The 21,359-nt window shown below is 39.9% G+C and overlaps 1 protein-coding gene across 6 annotated transcripts in view; it reads right to left on the bottom strand.

Annotated features, from left to right (window-relative positions):
* Nucleotides 1-21,359, bottom strand: part of LOC146491515 (tensin-1-like) — a 120,782-nt gene that overhangs the window by 85,560 nt on the left and 13,863 nt on the right. For all 6 annotated transcript variants that reach the window (XM_085152728.1, XM_085152727.1, XM_085152724.1 and 3 more), the window contains exons 2-3: nt 3,970-4,084; nt 796-833 (exon numbers count right to left, since the gene is read on the bottom strand). In XM_085152728.1, coding sequence (XP_085008854.1) covers nt 796-833; nt 3,970-4,084 — 153 coding nt within the window. The remainder of the gene's footprint in view (nt 1-795; nt 834-3,969; nt 4,085-21,359) is intronic.

The raw sequence follows: 21,359 nt of genomic DNA on the forward strand, positions 1-21,359 counted from the left end.
TGAAATACTTAAATAACTGAACCATCAGATGCACCAAAATAATCTAAACAAAAATGTTAGTATTAATTTACAAAATATGGAAAATTGATATTTCTTCTTGTCTTTGTATTTATCTACTCCCTTATTTATTTTTGCCTTTTGCGTAATTTTGTATTTCATGGATTCAATTATTAATTTTCAACCTGTGCTGATGATTTCAGCAGTTTTGGTCCTCCGTAGACGACCGTATAAGCACTATAACCCACACCATTACAAATGGTAAATGGTAAATGGCCTGTATTTGTATAGCGCTTTACACTACATTCAGTCATCCACCCATTCACACACACATTCAGTGTGTGAATGTGTGTGTGAACTACAAAGAAATCTAAGTGGGGATGTGCACTTGCATGAAGTTTATTAGCCAGTGCGCTGCTCTGGATGACGTCACACTGCAGTCTGAGGCAGGCAGGTTAAAGCTTTTTTGCCAGACGGTGCATTTTTCCATGCAGTGCAAAAATTGATTTAAACAGCCTGAAAAAAACCCATAAATGGGCTTTGCTTAACATTTGCAATAGTGCTTCAAGAGGGGGGAAAAACTGTGTAGAAAAGCAACTTTTAAATTCCTGCTATTCCCGATGCAATGACCACAGTCACAGTTTATCTGCTGTATGTGTGGTGCATTGTGTGTGCTTGTACAATAAGTAAAAATATGTGTACTTCTATACAGTAATATGGTGTGACAAAGACTAGAATGCACAATGAAGACATCAGTCTCATCAGTAACAAAAGAAGACGTTGAAGATCGTGTCTTACCTTCACTTCACATTTCTTGTGGCAGGACAACCGACACGCTGAAATAAAAGAGGCAGCATTAAGTGCAGTTGTTGATTTACACCCACAGGAGCAAAAACCATTAACAACCGTAAAGAGATTAATGGATGTTTCCTTTCACATAGATCACAAAATGAAGCTGAAAGCAGCAACTGTAGATGTGTGCTCAGTATTGGAAAACAATTAAAGTGCTTAGATGGTGTGGAGAGTTTAGAATTACAGCACTGTACTGCTGAATGCACTGAAACTGAAATAAGGTCAGCACCATCACTGATGCCAACATGCTGTGGTGCTGCCCTCAAGTGGTCACACAAAGCAAACATCCATCCATCAGTTTGCGTTTCACTACCTTAATGTTTCAGGCAAAAGGTGAAACATCGATGCAAAAATCAATAGCAAATGCAAGCCAAAGCGATTGAAATGAACACAGAATGTTGATTAAACAGTGATAAATTGGACTTTTAATGTATGTTCTAGACTGTTATTGGGTCACACTTGAATCAAGGTGGTACAAGTCTCCTCAGCACATAATAGTAACAGTCTGTAATCAAATTTTATTCATTTATTAATGCAAATTTGTCTTTTTGCATGTTTGAAGCAAACACTCTTTATGAAAGATGGTCAGAAGTTTCAGGTCAGAAAGGTTAAGCCTTTGCACAGAAACCTTGAAGCTGCATTCTTTTTAACTACCAGGAGGGGGCGAATTCTCTATTTTAAAACAGGTTGTATATAGGTATGTGAGGAAATAAACCTTCTTCTTTATGGATTTAAACACTTTGAAGATACGCGTAGGATTCCAGTCATTAGTTTGAAGTGTCACTGATTACAACACGATGCTTATTTTACAAAACAAAGTCCTATGTGGGGTAAAATACACAGGATTGCTGGGCTTGCTTTATGACTTTGCTTAATGTGACTTTTCTCCCCCATTTTTAGTCAAAGTCAAAGTCACATTTATTTATATAGCACATTTAAAACGACAAATGTTGACCAAGGTGCTGTACAATTAAGATAACCAAAAGACATAAAAACATAGGGAGACATGATAAAAGAAAAGAAAAAGAATCATAAAATTAGAAGATTTGAGTACAATATAAGATAGATAAAAGTAATACAAACTCATTCTGATTTAAAAGCCAAGGAATAAAACTGGGTTTTCAGACGGGTTTCAAAAGTGTCCAATGTTGGGCAGGTCCTGATGTGAAGGGGCAGTTTGTTCCACAGTTTAGGAGCAGTTACAGCAAAGCCCCGATCTCCTCTGTGCTTTAATCTGGACCTCAGGACAGCCAGGAGCAATTGATCCGCAGACCTCAGTGATCTTGCAGGAGTGTACCAATTTAAAAGATCAGAAAGGTATGAGGGTGCTAAACCATTCAATGCCTTAAAAAAAATCTTAAAATTAATTCTAAAACTAACTGGCAGCCAGTGCAATGACGCCAGTATGGGAGATATGTGTTCTCACTTGCGTGTGCCAGTTAGTAACCGTGCTGCAGCATTTTGGACCAGCTGTAGACGGCTAACTGATGACAGACTAACACCAGAGTAAAGATTATTACAGTAGTCGAGGCGAGATGAAATGAAGGCATGAACAGCTCTGTCAAAGTCTCTAAAACAGAGAAATGGCTTCACTTCAGCAAAGATTAACCTTTTTGTATGTCTTTTGTTTGCTAATGTCTCATTCTTTGACATTCAAAGGGCCACCCTGAGAGTTTTTTTCTTTTGTATCTGGACGACTGCACAGCACATAGTCTTATTGTCACATCTAATCCTTTGGCTACAATAACCGTCAATGTGCTGCATAGCAACCCTTCCTGGTAACTGTAAAGGACAACAAGGATTTTTAGATAATTATCTTGTCCAGGTGCTTGTGAACATATAGTACACTATAGCTCTAGTTTAACAGGACAGAAAGTACAATAAATAAAAGTGTATGCCTTCTTTTCTTTTCTGTACCCATATCTATCACCCAGCGTCGTTGCTACCCAAATTTCTCACTCTTCATCCTAGCTCTGCCCCCCTCCCCTACCACTCATCCCTTTCCCCCTCTTATCTAGGCTAATGCAGCAGCAGCAGCAGCAGCAGCAGAAGCCATGCTAATTTTAACACCAAATCCTCAGCCAAAGCCCTATACAAGCCCATTCCCCTACTGCTGGGCTTTTCTCCCCGTTTGTCATCTGGCCTCTGCTAAAGACACTCTGTTTGTACTGTAGTTCAAAAATGGGGAGAGCAAGGGAAAGAGTGCAAAGACAGATAGAGGGAGATCAGAGAAAAAGAAACAGAGGAAATGTGAGGCTGCTTGGGAGTCTTCTAATGTTAATTTCCCCTGGACTTTTCTTGGAGTGACAATAAAACCTTTAGTACTTCTAAAATTAGACTCAAAAACATGTGACTGGATCATTGAGGAAGAGGGGGAGGCAGGGGCTCAAAGGCAAGAGGGAGAGAAAGCAAAGCTAAAACAGTAGACCAATGCATACATAAATAGAGCGTACAGTGTAAACAAAAAGGATGTGTATATTAAAAATAGACTTGGGGAGAAAACACATTCAAATACAAATAAAACTTTGTTTTAAACCGTTCTTTAATGTAAACCTAAATGGCTTAAATTATGCTAGAATCAAGCTTTAGCTGAACTGCACTGAACTGAACTGTGCGGCAGTTCTTAGAGAGAAAATGCTTTCTTGATGCTAGAGGTCTGAGGAAAATGGACAAAATGCTTCGAGGTGACAGGGAGGCAACAGTAACTCAAATAACACTGTTACAACCAAGGTATGCAGGAGAGTATCTCTGAATGCACAACACATTGAACTCAGCAGCACAAGACCATGCCCAGGACCTTCTTTTAGTCAGGCGATGGCGCTAACTACTGTAATAAAGATGTCTAGGGGTTTGTTAAACTATTTGCCCACACTTTTTTTCACAGACTGACAATGTTTATAATAATGTTTCTTAAAGTAAAATTGGGTCAAAACTCTGATATACATTTATTTTATGCCACTTCCAGGTTGCAGGAGCAGCAGTTGTTATATTTTTATATTTATAAATGAATCTCACTTTCAGCCATTCTGGGAACCCGACCCCTGCCTGGTCATAATTTACTCAGTCTACTGTCTTACGTCTGCTCAGGTCAACTTTAAAGCCAACATGCTAGACACCCACCTTTGCAGATGAGGCCCTCCTTGGTGATGGCCTGCTTGCATATATCACAACTCTTGGCCTTCTTGAATGGCTTCAGCTTAAAGGTGTGCGTGTGGACGCCCTCCAGCTCGTCAGGCTGTGGGAAGAAGAGGAAATGAGATCAGGAGTGCATCGCTACAAATCGATGGAAGCAGATCTAAAGCCAATCAAAACACATTCGATACATCTGGCTGCACGTGAGAGTTTGACCTCAACTTTTGATGATTTTTGGTTTCAGCTGAGCTGTTTCCTTGTGTCTTTGTTATACTGAAGGGTTAATGTCCGAAACAGTGATGCAACTCAAACAAGTCATTTTTCTACCTTATAAGGCCCAAAAGACTGTTGCGCGCAAATAAGTGCACTCACACTGACACACACGCGCACACACAGAGACACAGCCCACCCAACAGCATAGGATGTTTTCACTTTGAAGTTCTCTAATTAAATGACTAATTAACGATGGAGTGGAAAAAAGGCCTTACAGCAGCCAGCAACCTAAAAAACTCTAGGAATGATGCTTGCCTGTGTGTGTTCGTGTGTTTGTGTGTGCGATATTGTTTGCAAGTGTGTGTCCGGGGCTTCATTTCAGAGCAGCCTGAGGACACAACAGCTCGAGAAACTGTGCAAAGCAGTGAAGAAGAAAAATCAAAAATATTGTTTTACGCATGCTGATGATGATGATGAAGAAGAAGATGGGGTTGCAGCTGCTGTGAGCATGTTGCTCATGACCAGGATAACAACTTGGAGGATCCCAAAAGACCCTTGCAAAATTAATTCCATGACTTGTGTAATTTATTCCTGACATGCAATGACATCTCGAACGCTGTGTTAAAATGTGGGTTTCTCTCCAAACAGCTGCACATTACTCAGAATTGATCTGATTAGTCTGTCCTGCAGCTTGGAAAATACACTCAATGCACAAGTTTTCCCTTTGAAGGAAACCAGCCAATGAACGCTTCAAAATGTGCTCAGAATAGACGAGTTGGTTTAGGTTTCTGAATGTTTTAGGCCTTTATTTTCTTTCTGACTTGCTTATGTGGTTTGATCTGGTTTTATTTTATCATACAAAGGTCTGTGGGTTGCTTTGATGCAGTTACCCCAGTTTGTAGGGCCAAAAAGACAACAGGCAAATCCCAGATCTCTTCTTTTGTCATTTCATCATGTGACATCATCACTCAGAATTGCACTTAAAGCAAACACGCTGCTAGATCTCCCTCTTTCCCTGTTGTCCAGAGCCCACTTTTCCTAACAGCCTCCTCTGTGAGTCATAATAATGATGCCATTTCCTTTGTGTATTTGTGCAGCTGGCCTGGTTTGGGTTGGGCTCGGCTGGGCTGTAAATCTGAGTTTACTTTATTGAAAACAGTATTTTATATACACCTCCTTCCAGATATCACCTTGAAAGGATGCATGAATGAGTCAATGAATTAAGACATTCCTCAAACATTCCCACGAATATAAATCATTGCGAGGGCTTTGGAATATTCATTTCTGTCAAAAAGAGAGATCAAGCTTTCTTAAGGTGACCTGGTTTATACTTGCAAACATAGTTTTTTTTTTTAACAGATTAACAGTTGAACAGTTAACTGATTATCTTATTCAACATAGGCAACATTGCTGCCACATCATGTTGTACAAGTTGCTCACTGTAAATAGATCACTGATCACTTCTCCTACAGAGGAGTGATCAGTTTTAAGTTTTTCTGCTTTCTGTGTCTTTCTTTAAGTAGATAAACGCGCTAATTGTTTCTACTTGCACCAGTTTGTGTTGATGTCTAAAGGTAAGTCTGTAATTCTGTAGTAGCACACAGTAATTAATTTAGTTTGCAGAGCACCAATGACGAGGAGCTGTTTGGAGGAGGGGAGGTTCTGGTAGAAAGAGTAGCTCAGGGCAGCTTATTTAAAATGCACAGGAAATGCATGTGCACGGGTCCACAGTGCTCCTGAAATTTACTCATTACCACTCACAGATTGTGGTCCATCTCTAAACCAAAGAACAAGTGAAGTCTTACTTAGGACCACTATACAATACCACAATAGCTCCTACTGCTACCTACAACATAACCTTCTACCACAAGTACTGTTTGAAATGCCGTGCTGTGGAACAGACTAGAGAAAACCTTCATTTTGTAACATTTTGCAAGGAAAATGGGGATCAATTTACGAAAAATGTGCAAATATACAAGAAAATGTCTAATGAGCTTTGACTGAGCTTAAAAGTCAATATTTAAGTCGTCTTCAGGAATAGTTCTCCAGGTTTCTTGAAGGACATTCAAAGCTCTTCTTTGGATGTTTCTGCCTTTTGTTCTGTTCTCTGTCAACATGATCCCACACTGCTTCAATAATGTTGAGGTCCAGGATCTGGGGAGGCCGATCCATGACTGATAGTGCTCCACTGTGTGTTTTTCTATCCAGGTATGATTTTACATTATCTCTCTTTTCCCCTTCCTTAAGAAGAATTCTTGATGGCCACCTATCAGCTGAGACTATTTCTGATGAGGCTTCAGTGAACAGTAGATGGATTACCTGAAGAGCCAGATGAATATCTCAAACTCTGTGTCAAGCCTTTGCTGGATTTAGACCTGCCACTTTTTTGTCCTCCATTTCCTTAAATTTTTAAGGACACACTCCAGAGAGTGAAGTAGAATAGAATAGAATAGCCCTTTATTGTCATTGAACATGTACAATGACAAATAAATAGTAAGACAGCAGGATTAAATAGCAAACAGGAAATGTATACAATCAAGAGATATATATACAAAAATAAGAAAAAGCCACAACCTAGAGAACAAAATAGTTGCAAAGTGCTTGGAAGTAGTGCAAAGAAAAGACTTGAGTCTGAGTACAGAGTTCGTTTTGAGTGGCCTGAGTGATGAAGGGTTACTCACGCCATGACTCGGGGGTGTGGGGGGATGTTGTTTGCTAACAGTCTGAATGTCCCAGGGTAGGAACCTGTTTGTGAGTCTAGAGGTGTCGGACCTGATTGACGTGAGGGTTGCAGGTCAAACGGGTGGTGGGCAGGGTGCAAGGGGTCACCTATGATGGCCCTGGTTGTCCTGAGACGGGGGGATCTGGTGATGGCCTCCAGGGGTGGCAGAGGACAGCCAATGACTTTTTGGGTGGTGTTAATTACCCTCTGCTTAGCCTTCCTGTTCTTAGTAGTGGCCCCTGAGTACCAAAAACTCAGGCAGTAGGAGAGCACACTCTCCACTGAGGTGTGTGAGAAGGCCAGCAGCAGCTTCTTCTCCAGGTTATTCTTCCTCGGGATATGGAGGAAGTGCAGTAACTGCTGGGCCCTCTTTACCAGGGCGTTGGTGTTGTTGGTCCAGGTGTGATCAGCGGAGACGTGGGTGCCCAGAAACCTGAAGGTGGAGGCAGATTCTACCCGTTATCCTTTTACAATGGCAGGGGAGTGACCTGTATGTGCCTTCTGAGCCATTATGAGCTCTTTGGTTTTAATGAAGTTCAGCTTCATGTTGTTGTCCAAGCACCAACCTCAATCAGCAAGTCGGACAGATTGAGGCTGGTTAGTGAAGAAATCTTTAATCCAGGAGCAGGTGGCAGGGGGGATCTGAAGGTGGTCAGTTTGGTAGTACAAAGACTGGACTTAAAATCAGCAAAAGAAAAAAAGCCAGTGTTCAAAGAAAGACTTTAAACAAACTTCAGTAAGCCCGAGGAACTACTGATGGAAAAGAAAGAAAGTTTGGCTTCTTGGCAGAAAAATATAAAAACAAGTAGTGGCTCAAGACTTTTGCACATTATTATAGCTCACTGCTTTTTCCCATTGCTAATTTTAATCACTTCAACTACAACTAGACCTACTACATCTTCAAAGGACTGTAGGTATGATGAGGCTCACTGATGAAAGCTGCACTAAGTCATGTAATCCTTTGCTTCATCATCTTTGAGCTCATTTTCCTGTTGCTTTCCAAAGCTCCCTGGCCTTTTTTTCCCTCCTCCGTGTGCTGCAGTCAATTTGGCTCAAAGCTTTTTTCAAAAGTGTGTTTCTCAGCGTTTTTGCTCCCATATCTCCCTAAATCTTAATGGCTTTTGTCACACTGTGACACTCTCGCTATAAGTTCCAAAGAGGAATCCTGGCTGACCTTGGCTGGCCAGCAGCACACACAGTATATTACAACAGGTAACTTCAAACAAATAATATGCTACATGGATGGTGATTATTTCATGTATAAAAATTAATTATGAACCACTGCAAGATCTATCTCTCGAACAACCTTGTTTCTTCCATTTGTTTGTTCTGCTCAACAGCAGCAGCTCAGATTGATACAGAGGCAGACTAAACATTTTATCCATATATAATGATTAATGGAGAATTGGTTGAACGGACAGATTCAAAAGTACTGTGCCAGGTGAAAACATGATATAGGAAAAAAAAAAATAAAGTATTGCTTGGTAGTAGAGATGGACCGATCCGATATTACGTATTGGTATCGGTCCGATACTGACCCAAATTACTGGATCGGATATCAGCGAGAAATAAAAAAAATGTAATCCGATCCGTTAAATATCAAAAAAGCACCTCACAAAGCTTGCTACAAGGCGTAACTCGGCTCATAACCGTTGCTCGTAGCAGCAGTATGCTCACTTGATAGAGCCGCTAGCAAACCAGCATTTCATCTCCGAGGAAGTTTTCCCAGAGAGAAGTAAAGCAAGTGTGTAAGTTCATCTCTGAATGTTTGTAAAGCATTCCCACCTAAGCTTAACAACAGATATATGGAGCGACTGCCTCTCTCTCTCTCTCTCTCTCTCCTGCTGCTACTTCAATGTGAAACTGCTTAATGATCAGCTGATCGGCTTTTCTGTCGAGAGTCCGTCTCTCTTCTTAGTTTTTGGCCCACTTCTCACCAGAAAGAGGAAACCAGCGGCTGAACAACAGCAGCACTATTAAGCGTGATAAGCTGTTGTTAGAATTTATTTAATATTACTTTCTAGACCAGGATCTTTTTCTATGTAGCTGACGGCTGGTAACTGTGCAGGGGCGGATCTAGCAAAGTTTAGCCAGGGGGGCCGATAGGGCATGAACAGGGAAAAGGGGGCACAAAGACATACTTTTCTTTCTTGTTCTCATTTAAAATATCTAGCTTTTAATAAATAATTATCTGACTCTTACACCCAAAGTTTTAATCTGATGTAAAATATATAGAAGTCCATTACTGTATATAGTAACTGTTAAGTCTAATATACCCTAGTAAGCTATAGTACTTTTTCCTTTGGGAAGATACCATATGTGCAGTCTGCAATTCTGTTGAAGAAAGATGTTGAATCTATTTAATTATTCTTGAAAAATAATTTCTTTCTGTGCATTTTCCCCCCTGCATCAAATTAAATTTGATTACATCGATTAAGCATCATGAGCTGGAGGGTGGGGGGTGGTTCCCTATTTTTTTTTTTTTTTTTTGCTGGGAGTTTGCAACCCTATTAGTTAGGTTGCTTGATATTTCTGCTAAGTACTCTTTAAAATACCAGAATAGGGAGGATGGAGCAGGTTTACGTTTATTAGATTGATCAGTATTGCTGAACTATGAAATATTTTGGGCGCAGTGTATTTTTTACATACAGGTATAACAGAATAGCTTTAGTGTTGTTATTTATTTAAACTTGAGTATAAACTTATACAAAATGCAGCAAGATATTAAAAAAACGTTTTATTGATTAAAAAACACACTATATCGGATTCATATCGGTATCGGCAGATATCCAAATTTATGATATCGGTATCGGTATCGGACATAAAAAAGTGGTATCGTGCCATCTCTACTTGGTAGTGGTATAACGAGTATCTCCTCAACACTTTTTGCACTGACTTTAAGTGTAATATGAAATGTTACTGTAAAACTGTTAACTAGCTACTGTTACTACAATTGCTAGCCACTGTAAATAATTGTCTTGATTTACAGAAGCACTAAAAAGTTTCTTGAATTGCTACCAAAAAGGCTTCAAAAGCAAGTCACTCGCCATAGACTGCTGTGTTAACATGTCTAGCTCTACAGCAGAAATAAATATGTTTATGCTACAGCATGCTACAAAACCAGTTTCTGTCTCTATAACTTAAAGGCTATTTTATTAACTGTAATGTAATTTTTAATATAAAAACCTACTCATTTTAACTTTATTAAGACTGAACTTACACTTTATAACATAAGGGGTGAAGCTTTGAGAGATGAGTAGGTATATAGGTTTTTTTTGTATGTTACTTAGCAACAACCCATTGACTATGGTATGTCCGACTATGGGCTATGCATGCTGAAAACGAAAACCAGAAAGTTTCTAGGACCAAATATTACATCCACTACCTATAGAAAATACCAATTCAAATGACAAAATCTGTTTATAGCAGGTTTAGCAGATTTCAGTGTGTATGAAATTCACCCCTAGGGTTACTATATATTCTTAATTTTATCATCTTCAAAACCATGGGCGTAGATTTGGCATGGACGGAAGGGACATGTCCCCACCAATATCCAGCGATTATTGAGTTGTCCCCACCAATAATTTGATCTCTTCGAGTAAAGAAAAACAAACCCGATAGTAAGAAAAAAACGATCTGTCAGCGTCTCATTCAGCGAGCGGAGCAGAAAGAGTTAAATTACGTTTTCTACTGGAGTCCTACGTCATGTGACAAATATGGCCAATGTGATTGGCTGAGCCTTTCAGGGAGCTCTGTTTAGTTTCAGCAGCGGCAAACCTGCGCTGCGAGGAGGAGAGGAGGATGGCAGCGCAAAGGAAGAACCTGGATATGAGAAGTTGTTTTTCAAAGAAACCTGTAAGTCACTTAAAGTCAAGTTCACTCATATAATATGTCCGTCACAATAACGTTACAGGTTATGCTAGGCCATACATGCCAACACTCACGATTTTTCCGGGGAATCCCGAAATTCAGTGCCCCTCCCGAAAATCTCCCGGAGCGACCATTCTCCCCAATTTCTCCCGATTTTCCACCCGGACAACAAAACTGAAAACCATATCCCATACTGGCCCAGCCAATTCCAGTTTCCAACAATGGCTACTATTACTGCAGCTACTTAGTTTTAATATTACTCTTATTTCTCTTTCTGGGTCGCAAAATAAACTTTTAACACATTTCCAGGCGAGAATGTAGCTGTGTAAACGTCAAATAACTTAAACATGTTATTGTTTGGCCTTTTTCAGTGCTTTAGTTGTGTTTTATTTGTTGGTGAGTAAATCGGTTTGGCTGAGATTAAAGTTATTAGATTAAATTAGATTAAATAAAACTTTATTAATCCCTCGGGAGGATTCCTCCGGGTTCTCACACAGCTGAATAAACTGCTGTGTGAAAACAGCAGTTTATTCGACCATCTACGCCAGCGTCCGGTTATGTTTTAGACAGCCAGGAGCAGACGGCAGGTGACGTAATTCTGAAGGCTAGACCATCCAATTTCACAGTCGCTCATTTCCGGTCTACCCGGCTTTTGGAGGACCCGGCCCACTTAGACCACAAAGGCCGGGTCCTCAGGTGGACGCAGCCCCTGAATTTGGACACCCCCGGCCTGTTTCCGGCTGGACAATAATAACGGTGACATTTAACGTATTTTATCCGATAAATAAACACTGTAAGATTCAAGTTTTTTGTATATATATGTACATGTATCCCCCCCCCCCCCCCCCCCCCAGCCCCTTTGAATGTCTGCCTAATTCTGAGGTCTCAAGGTTGACAAGTAGGTGCTAGGCTTGGTCCACATCAGTCTAAAATTGTATGTAACCATGAATAATGTGATTCCATGTCCACCAGGAGAGACTGGACAGTATAGATGTGAAACAAATATACCAGCAGTTCATTTCAGCTAACGAGAGGAGCAGGCATGTGTTTGTTGTGTGGGCATGTAGTCCATGTCTGTTGCTGTAACAGTAGTTTGTTTAGAATAAAACATCCCAGCTCACTGATCTGATAGAGGGCAGTAGTGCCTAAAATGTTGCATAATGTTGCTGAGAGATCTTTTACTTTGTGGTAATCTTAGATGAGTAGTTTTATGGACAAAACCGACCAGATCATTCAGTGTTCCCTTAGTGCTAATGTGTCAGAGATGTTGGTGTACTATAACTGAAGTAATGTTGTTAAGTCCTTAAAGTCATATTCTTTTATTGTCATGAATGTATTTGAAGCTATTTTTACTTTTGTATGATACCTGATTTATATGGAATATGGCTGAAGTAAACTAAAGCCTAAAATACTTAGTCAGTCATTTGTTTAATAGTAATTTAACATTATATAATTCACATATAAAACTATGAATTGTAATTTTAAACGGTTTAAAAGCATGTAGAATAGCATATGTAGGCAAGTATATTTCTCCTTTTTTTTTATCAAGAAGCAAAAACAAAAAGGAAAAAATAAGAAACGGGACAGGGTCAATGGTTGAATCATCCGTCCCCACCAATCCCACAACCAAATCTACACCCTTGTTCAAAACAAAAACATCACAGTGGGCCAGATGCTAACAGTGCTAGCTGTGTGGAGTTTGCATGTTCTCCCCGTGTTTGTTGGGGTTCTCCCTGCGTACTCCGGCTTCCTCCCGCAGTCCAAACACATGCAGTTAGTGAGGATAGGTTAACTGGTCAATCTAAGGCTACGTCCACACTAATCGTTTTCTCTCAGTTTTGGCCTCTGAGACGGCGTTTTCCTCAAGGAAAAAACGCAGCGTTTTAAAAACACTCTTGAAAACGCATACATTTCAAAATGGAGCTGCCCCGTCGCAGTGTGGACACTCGAAAAAAAAGACTTTCTAAAACGATGACGCATTTTAGTCATGTGATGCAGTCATGTGACCAATTAAACAAAGATAGCGGAGTGCATTATACAGCAGTTGTTTTGATTGTTCTCAATTTTGACAGCCCTAAAAAAGATTAATATCAGTTTGTACATGCTCCAGATAGCTTTTCTTCAAATTATTTAATCCTCATTCGCTTTTGCACATGCGCAGGACTGGAACGTAAGCGTTTTCGGCCGTTTCAATGTGGACGCGCAACTCTATGAAAACGACTGAAAACGCTAGTGTGGACGCGGAGCGTTTTCAGACAAAAACGCCGTTTTCAAATCTATCCGGGCTAGTGTGGACGTAGCCTAAATTGCCCATGGTGTGAATGTGAGTGTGAATGGTTGTCTGTCTCTATGTGTTAGCCCTGAGACAGACTGGTGACCTGTCCAGGGTGCACCCCGCCTCTCGCCCTATGACAGCTGGGCTCCAGGAAGCGAATGGATGGATGGATGGATGGATCTGAAAGACATTCAGATTAAACATGAGAGCAAACACCTGCTTAAGACTGGCATTTTTTGCAGCGTGGGCCTCGCTGAGTTTATAAATAGCCTTTAAAGCTCCACAGTCTTGATGTTAAAGATGACCTGGCAGAAAGCCGGTGGCTAAACCAATCAGACGCAACCAGCTGTGTCACAGTCAGGTGCCATGGTTACCTGGCTGCCACAGCAACTGGGGTAAACATGTCCTGTCAAACAATGATAGATGGGCTGGGGGAGAAAAAGCATACAACCACAAGTTTACACACACACACACACACACACACACGTATAAACATGAATGCACAGCCTGGCGCACGGGCCCACTGTGAATATCGAGACAACAAAAGTGCAAATGGCACTTGGATTTCTGCCATGTAGCATCTGGGATTCAACTTTTAAAAAAAAACGAAGAAGAAAGAGGGGAAGGGCCTCAGCAGCTGAAATGGCTAGTAATGAGCAAAGAGATCATGCGTTTACAAATGAAACGACTCTCTGAGTTTCTTTTTTTTTCTTTTTTCTTTTCTAGGAATGAAAAATATATCTCAAGCTCACACTTAGGCATGTAATCAAAAAGCTGCTTCAGTAATGAATGCCATCAGTTTCTTAATCTTCCATGACAGACTGTATCATATGGTATGAAACAACTTGCTTCCTGTGAAGCTAAAGTTTTGCCAAGAAATTAACGTTCAGGATGTTGGTAATCTCTGCTGAAACCTGAAAGCACCAGCATATAAAAATATTAAGGTTTACCAGAGCATTTACATTGTCTACATCCTTTTACAAAACACGAGGTGATCCGACCTCAAGTTGATTCAATTTGAAAATCTTGAATCATGCTTTTTCATGAATACAACATGAACCCAAGCAAAATGACTTCTTTTCAGCATTATGGAAAGCTGATGTTACTTTCAGTGGTATTGTGATGACCCTAAAAAAATGCATTTTGACATTTTTAGCACACACAGCTGAGGACAGCAATGTAAAAGAGAAAGAAAGCTGTCCTCTGTGTCGTGCTAGAAGGAGACTCCCACGACAGGCTTGAGAGAGAAAATGGAAAAGGATGTTATGTGGAGAGACAGAGAAACCGAGACAGAAAAAGAGAGGCTCAAGGTAAGGGAAATGGATGGATCTGGAGAAAAAATAGAGGGAATAATGGGACAGAGTGGACAGGCTGAAAGAGGAGAGGAGGCGTTTCTCTGAGTATGTGTGTCCTGGCATATAGACAGGAGGCCCAGTAAATCAAGGCTGTGTGCTCTTCTCCCCCAGTTGCACTTAGCTAATGAAAAGCATCACTACGCTACCTCGACCGCAACCCCACTTAGAGCAAAGATGTGGGAGGAGGAGAGGGGGGACGACTTTCTCAAAGGCATCGTTCTGTCCTTCTGATCAGAAATTATACATGAACACGAACTAGTCCTGGAAAATACGCATAAAAGTCATTTATATCAATCCATATATATGCACATGCTGGACTGTTGGTGATAGACACATTTGTATCGTTTGTATCTTGGATGATTGCTTCGAGTGTTTCGAGAAATCATCTTGCTTTTATATTCGCAGTGATTCACATGGATACCCACACGTGGCAGGACTTGAAGAGTATATTAAAGTATTGTGAGGAACCACCTTTAGCAGCAATAACCTGAAGTTATTGTTTTCTGTATGACATTATCAGTCTCTCAGATCATTGTGGAGGAAATTTAGCCCACTCTTCTATGCACCGTTACTTCAGTTTATTGAGGTTTGAATTCATTTATGCAGAGCTCACTTAATGTCCAGCATTTCAGTCAGGTTGAGTTCTGGACTTTGACTAGAACATTGCAGCACCTTGACTGTTTTCATTTTCAGCCATTCTGTGGCCGATTTGCTGAAGTGATCATCTTGTCGCATGAACCAGTGTGCCCAGGCTTAAGTTGGTATATAAAGGAGGTCATAGTTGACGCAGTGACTGTAGACCAAATCATCACCCCTCCACCACCGTGCTGATGGTCGGTATGCGGTGTTTGTGTTCATATGCTTTGTTTGGTCTTGTCTGTCCAAAGGACATTGTTCTAGAGGTTTTGTGGTTTGTTTAGATGCAGCTTTGCAAACCTAAGTCATTCTAAAAAATACCTTTTAGAGAGAAATAGAGGAAATCCTTCCAAATAAGCCATATTTTTGTTGTTTTTCTAATTTTGAGAATTAGAGATATAACATGTTGATTGCACCTTGAATGTGTTCTGGGAAGATGTGCAGATTAGAAGATTTACTGAATGTTTTTCACTTTCTCATTGCAGAATGGTGGACTGCAGATTATTTGAAAATAGCCGTATGACTCTCTATAATAAGATAATTGCTGATGTCTTTCCTTTGCATTGTGTCATTGCTCCAGACCTGCGAGCTGCAAGAAATTCTGATTTTATCAGGATATTTATCTCACTTGCTGATGATCAGGAAACAAGCACATTTGATTAGCAGCAGATGACTACTTCTGATTCTCTTAATTCCTATGGAGGCAGTATAGGTGTACATAGTTTTTTACAGCACTGTTTTGAGTTATGTGAAAACTTTTTTTTTTTTTTTGCTTGACTGCATCTGCCCAGAAAAAAAAGAAAAACTTCTATGAACTAAGCCAAATACAAAGCTAAAAGAAAGTAATTGGCAGAAAGACAAACCAACTGACTGCTAATATTGCTTTGTATCGTTTGCAAAAAATATAAATCCTTTGCTAACAAGTTAACAGCCATTAGCTACATAAATCTGTGGCTGCTTAGCAATTTGACGTGTTGGCACCATTTAGAGCCTTCTGAACAGTTTGGATCCCTGGATCAACAGGCTACTTTAGCATTAGCTCATGACTTAACATTCCAGCCTTTTCTCACTTCTTGCTACTAAAAATGAAGTTTGGCCAAAATGCCAAACTCAAAGCTTCAAAAAGGTAGACCATGCATCAAATTGGTAATGTCACAGTGGCTTTGTCCATATTTTGTATGGGCCATACTGACACTACAGTTTTTTAAATAACCAAAATGTAATTAAAGGTTAGTTAATTTGAATACTATATTAAGTTAAAATGTTAAGGCTGTTTATCTTTAAAAAAAACCCTATATTTTAGCCTTGATACATTTAGCTAGCTTGTAGCTACAAAATCCGTTAAGAAGCATAGAAATAATTTTCCTTCGTTATATAATATTAATGTAAAAGTGTAAGAAAAACAATGCTGTGAATATGCTGCATTTTCATTATCAAGAGGCTACATTTTAAAACCTAATAAAATGGAAGCTCTCATATTACATTTACTAAAAAATTACTAACGTGTGCTGAAACACAACTGGGGCAAAGGTAATATTTTTGTAGGGTACTTAGCTTAAATCTTACTATATCTTTCTTACATCAAGATATATTGAACCTGTTTTTCTGGCTATTTTTTTTATTATTATTTATTATGATATAAGAAAATGAAACATATAGCCATCTATAGCCCATCTATGGTCACCAGTTCTGTCTGAATAAAGTATGGCACCAAACTCAAGAAGCCCTTTACAGAGAGCCTACACATATTTATACCAATATTTGTCAAGAGAAGAAAGCCTCAGTGTAAGGGTACGTGTTTGTAGTCCACACATCCTGTTTATGCAAGGTGCCTTTTGAGCTGCTACATCTGGCAGCTCAGAAGGCACCCTTTTCCCATAAATCCCGGATGTTCAAATCTGGAATTTCTCTCTTACACACACATATATAGGAACATAAATGTCCCCACATCCAGCTTCATTCCCATATTCATGCAGACCTCCACATATGGTTCCACTTATAGCACAGTCAGAGGAAAGTCTTTCTGCATGAATTGAAAGAATGGTTGGAGGAAGGAACAAAGATGTGCAGTATTATCCTGGATAATGATGTAATTTGACACAAATCCTGGAGCTAATTAATTTTTCAGCGAGTGTCCCCCTATGTGCAATAAACATCTCCAAGAGACAATAGTGAAATAAATACAATCATTTAGAAATTAAAGTTAGTAGCTGGAGACATTTTTACCCGAAGGTTAGAGTTTTTTTGCATCATATTTAACAAAATGTGCAGAATGCTTATCAGCAATGCCATGTGAGACAGAAATGAGACATGATTTTCCGAATGAGTGACTACCTGGCTGATAGATGAGTCGGACAGATGGAGCAAATGAGTCATTATGTAAAAAAAAAAAAACAACTGTGGGGGGGGGTTACCAACCAGTCAATGATTCAATGAAACGAGCATGAGGAACAGGCCCACAGAAATAGAAAAGCCCAGCACCCCCCACAAGATGAAAAAGCAGAGCCACACCTGCTTTCAATTTCAACCAAATTGAAATTCGGTCAGGAACAATGGGCGCCTTTGTGAGACATAGAGCGGGAGCAAACAAGAGGGAGAAACATAAAAAGAAACTACAGAACCAGGATGACATTTGTAATCTTTGTATATAAGAGTCTGTGACAGCATTTACATGCTTTGAGCAATTACTTATTGTAGAAAAAAAGTTTTTCTAAACACATGAAAGCTATGGTGGTGCAATGGATTGTTCAATAACTCTTTACTGAAGCTGATGTCTTTACCAGAATCTGTGTGAAGAGCACAAAACACTTCTATGCACTCTTTGGGATCATTTTCACAGAATTCAGAGTCTTACGTTTGTTTATCTGATGCTTTGATACTTTAAATATACTTGTACTCTGCTGCATGTAACATGTGACTTAAGTACTTAAGTACACTACGCACTACTTGAGTTTTTGCATGTAAAATACAGTCAGGTGTTGTTGTGTGTAGAATGGGTAGTACTTGCGGCTTTCTAACATAAAACTGTGTATTTTAACCCAACCTAAGATCTTTATGTAATGTTAACTAATCAGTTTTTTCCAATCATACAGACGCAAACCACTTGCACTTTTGTGGTCTTCATTTCAGACATTTTTCTACATTGCTGTTTTTGAGACTGTGTGAACAAACCGCTGACTCTACATTTTATCTCAAAGACTAGTTGTTCACTGTTTTTTGTTTAAAGAACCCTGCAGCAATTTATCATAGCAGTTCCATAAAAGTGACACTCTCCTAAGAGATAGAAGAAACAGTCGTCACCATCATCAGAGTACCAGCTGAGATATTGTGAGTTTTAGGCCATAGTATGAGTCAAATTCCTATTTCCTAAGACTCAGCTAAACAGGACCTTTTGTGTAATTATTAGTGTAATTCTTCATAGCTTAGATTTGACAAGGGGATGGAAACACTCCTTAGAGATTTTGCTCCATATTCACATGACAGCATCATACAGTTGCTGTAGATTTCGCAGTTGTACATCCATGATGTGAATCTCCTGTTCCTCCACGTCCCAAAGGTGTTCTGTTGGACTGAGATCTGGTGATTGCGGAGGGCATTTGAGAACAGTGAACACATCTTCAAGTTCAAGTAACCAGTTTGAGATGATTTGAGTTTTGAGACATGGTGTGTTATTCTGTTGGAAGCACCCATCAGAAGATAGTACACTGTATTATCCTGGCCATAAAGGTCATAAACAATGCTCAGTTGGAACTAAGGAGCCCAAAATGTGCCAAGGAAATATCTCTCACACCATTACACCACCAGGCTGAGCCGCTGACACAAGCCAGGATGGAAACATGATTTCATGTTGTTTGTTCTGAATTCAGACCCTGCTATCTGATGTCTGATATCAATCAGAAATCGAACCTCCTCAAACCAGGCAAGATTTTTCCAATTTCCTATTGTCCAACCTACTGAATCCTTTTGAATATTTCTGTCAGCGTCAGACTTTGTTCACATTTAAACTCTGCATCACCTCACTGTAAACTCTGCTCCTGCTGCCAGCCTCCACTCTCGAACTCTCTCTGAAACTGCGATCTCAGACACACAGATGGCATATCAAACAGCTGAAATTAGCACTTTGGCTATCATCAGTCCTCAAGAAGCTTTGCTCTGCTTCTTTCACCAGCTTTAGGCAGCACAAAACTAAGGTTTCTTAAAATGATCCTTGTCAGTTTGATGTGATGTTGTGCCGTGCCCCAACATTTATGGACATTTTCTTTTATAGTAAATAACAGAAGGGAGCGTGAAATGCCTTATCAGGATAGTCATTATTCTGGTTACAACCCCCAAGGGGCCTTCTTCACTGTGATTATGGCTACATTAGTGATTGCCAGGACAGAAGTGCCCATAATCAGAGACTGTTACAATCTACAAACATAGTTTACTCAAACAACACTTTAAGAACAAAACCAGACCAAATATATCCTTTCCTGTCTACCTCTATACACTGTGGGCATATGAATCAATGTAAAAGAACACACAAAAGACAGGAGTTCAAGATATTTTATTTATACTGCTGAAGCCGACAACCCCAGCGGACTCACTGACACTGTGGGCCAGTTGCCAGATTGTAGTAGATCCCAACATCAAGCATCAGCAAGTTGAGGAACACTTGTGTGTGTGTGTGTGGGTATGTGTCTCAGTTCTCGTCACTGCTTATGTGTGTGCAGCCTAGAAACATGTATATCTGTGCGTGAACCTGTGGGCGCATACTGTTTCCACGAGCTCGCGATACAATCAATACAAAGTGCAGACTGAGAGACACAAAGATCATTGGGCTGTGATCATGAAGTCTCAGCTGCTTATAATCATTAGTCAGCTGCTAATGAACTTAGAATCCATGTTTGCTAATGAGCTCTCCTCTCTTTGAGTCCATCTCTGGGGATTAAAAAGCAAACAAACACGTAATCACAGCGAGTACAGGACAAGAACACAACAAGGATGCAGCTTTGAAATGTAAATGTGGAAATGCGCATTACAACTTTGTGCATGTTGTTGAAGATGCTCTCTTTCATATACCTTCAATTTGCAGCTTTCTGCTACTTCTAGTACTTCAAGTTTTATAGATGCTACTAATGTCTGATTAATTTATTAGTCAACTAGCAGTAGCTTTAGCAGTTTAAGCTATTGACTGTTGCAGTTATATAAAAAAAATACATATATTATTTTCATCTCAGCAAATGTGAGTGTTTGCTGATTTTGTTTGTCGTGTATACCCATCAGCAACTTCATCAGGTATACCTGTTCAACTGCCCATAAACACCAATGTCTACAGTAGCAACTGCAACAAAAAACAGAGAATGCACAGACTGCTTCGAGCTGATAGGAAGGTAACAGTTATCCAAACATTCACTCATATAGGTATGCAGAAGAGCATCTCTGAATGCACAACACAATAGTCCTTGAAGCAGATAGGCAGCAGAAGACCACACTGGGTGCCACTCCTGTCAGCCAAGAACAGGAATCTGAGTTATTGGCTTACCAAATTGGACAACAGAACATTGAGAAATCATCACCTGGTCTAATTAATCTCAATTATTTCTGCAACCATCAGCTGGTAGTGTCAGAATTTGGTGTTAGCAGCATGAAAGCATGGATAAATTCCTTGGATCAGCAGTTCAGATTGTTGTTGGTGGTGTAATGGTTGTTGGGGATATTACTTGATACACTTGAATGTTGGAATGTGGGGTGATGGGGAATCTGCATCTTTATTATTACTTTTTATTGATTTATTTTTAACATCTACAGAATCAATATATGTTAATCACATATTGCTTTTGGATGTTGAATATTAGCAAGTGAATTGGAGATAAAGTACCTGAATTTCAGAAGCAGGACCACGCTTCCAAACACACTCCTTCCGGTTCTCATCTATATATTATCCCCCAGTTCTACAATCTGTTTGTTCTCGTTTATGTGGCCCACCCTCCCTCCCCTTTTCAATTTTTTAACTTCTTCACTTCTATTTAGTACATGGGGATCTGCTAGGCTTGGGAGCCGCCGCCAGTCCCCTTCGAGGCCTTCCCCAAACTGCAGCTCAATTCATCTCCAAGCCATTCACCTTTATCTACTAAAACACTGTCAAACCTCAAATGAGGACGTGGGCCCAGCGAGTGAAACAGCATTTATACATGTGGATATGGTAGCTGTGTTACATCAGTTCTGCACAGCTTGCTTTCCTTAGACAGTAAACGTGATGAAACCACTCAGGAAAAAACACGCATATATATTGTTTATCATGACTCTGGTTTAAGGTGGGTCACTT

This window comes from Neolamprologus multifasciatus, chromosome 23 (assembly GCF_963576455.1).
Source record: "Neolamprologus multifasciatus chromosome 23, fNeoMul1.2, whole genome shotgun sequence".
Classification (NCBI taxonomy): domain Eukaryota; kingdom Metazoa; phylum Chordata; class Actinopteri; order Cichliformes; family Cichlidae; genus Neolamprologus; species Neolamprologus multifasciatus.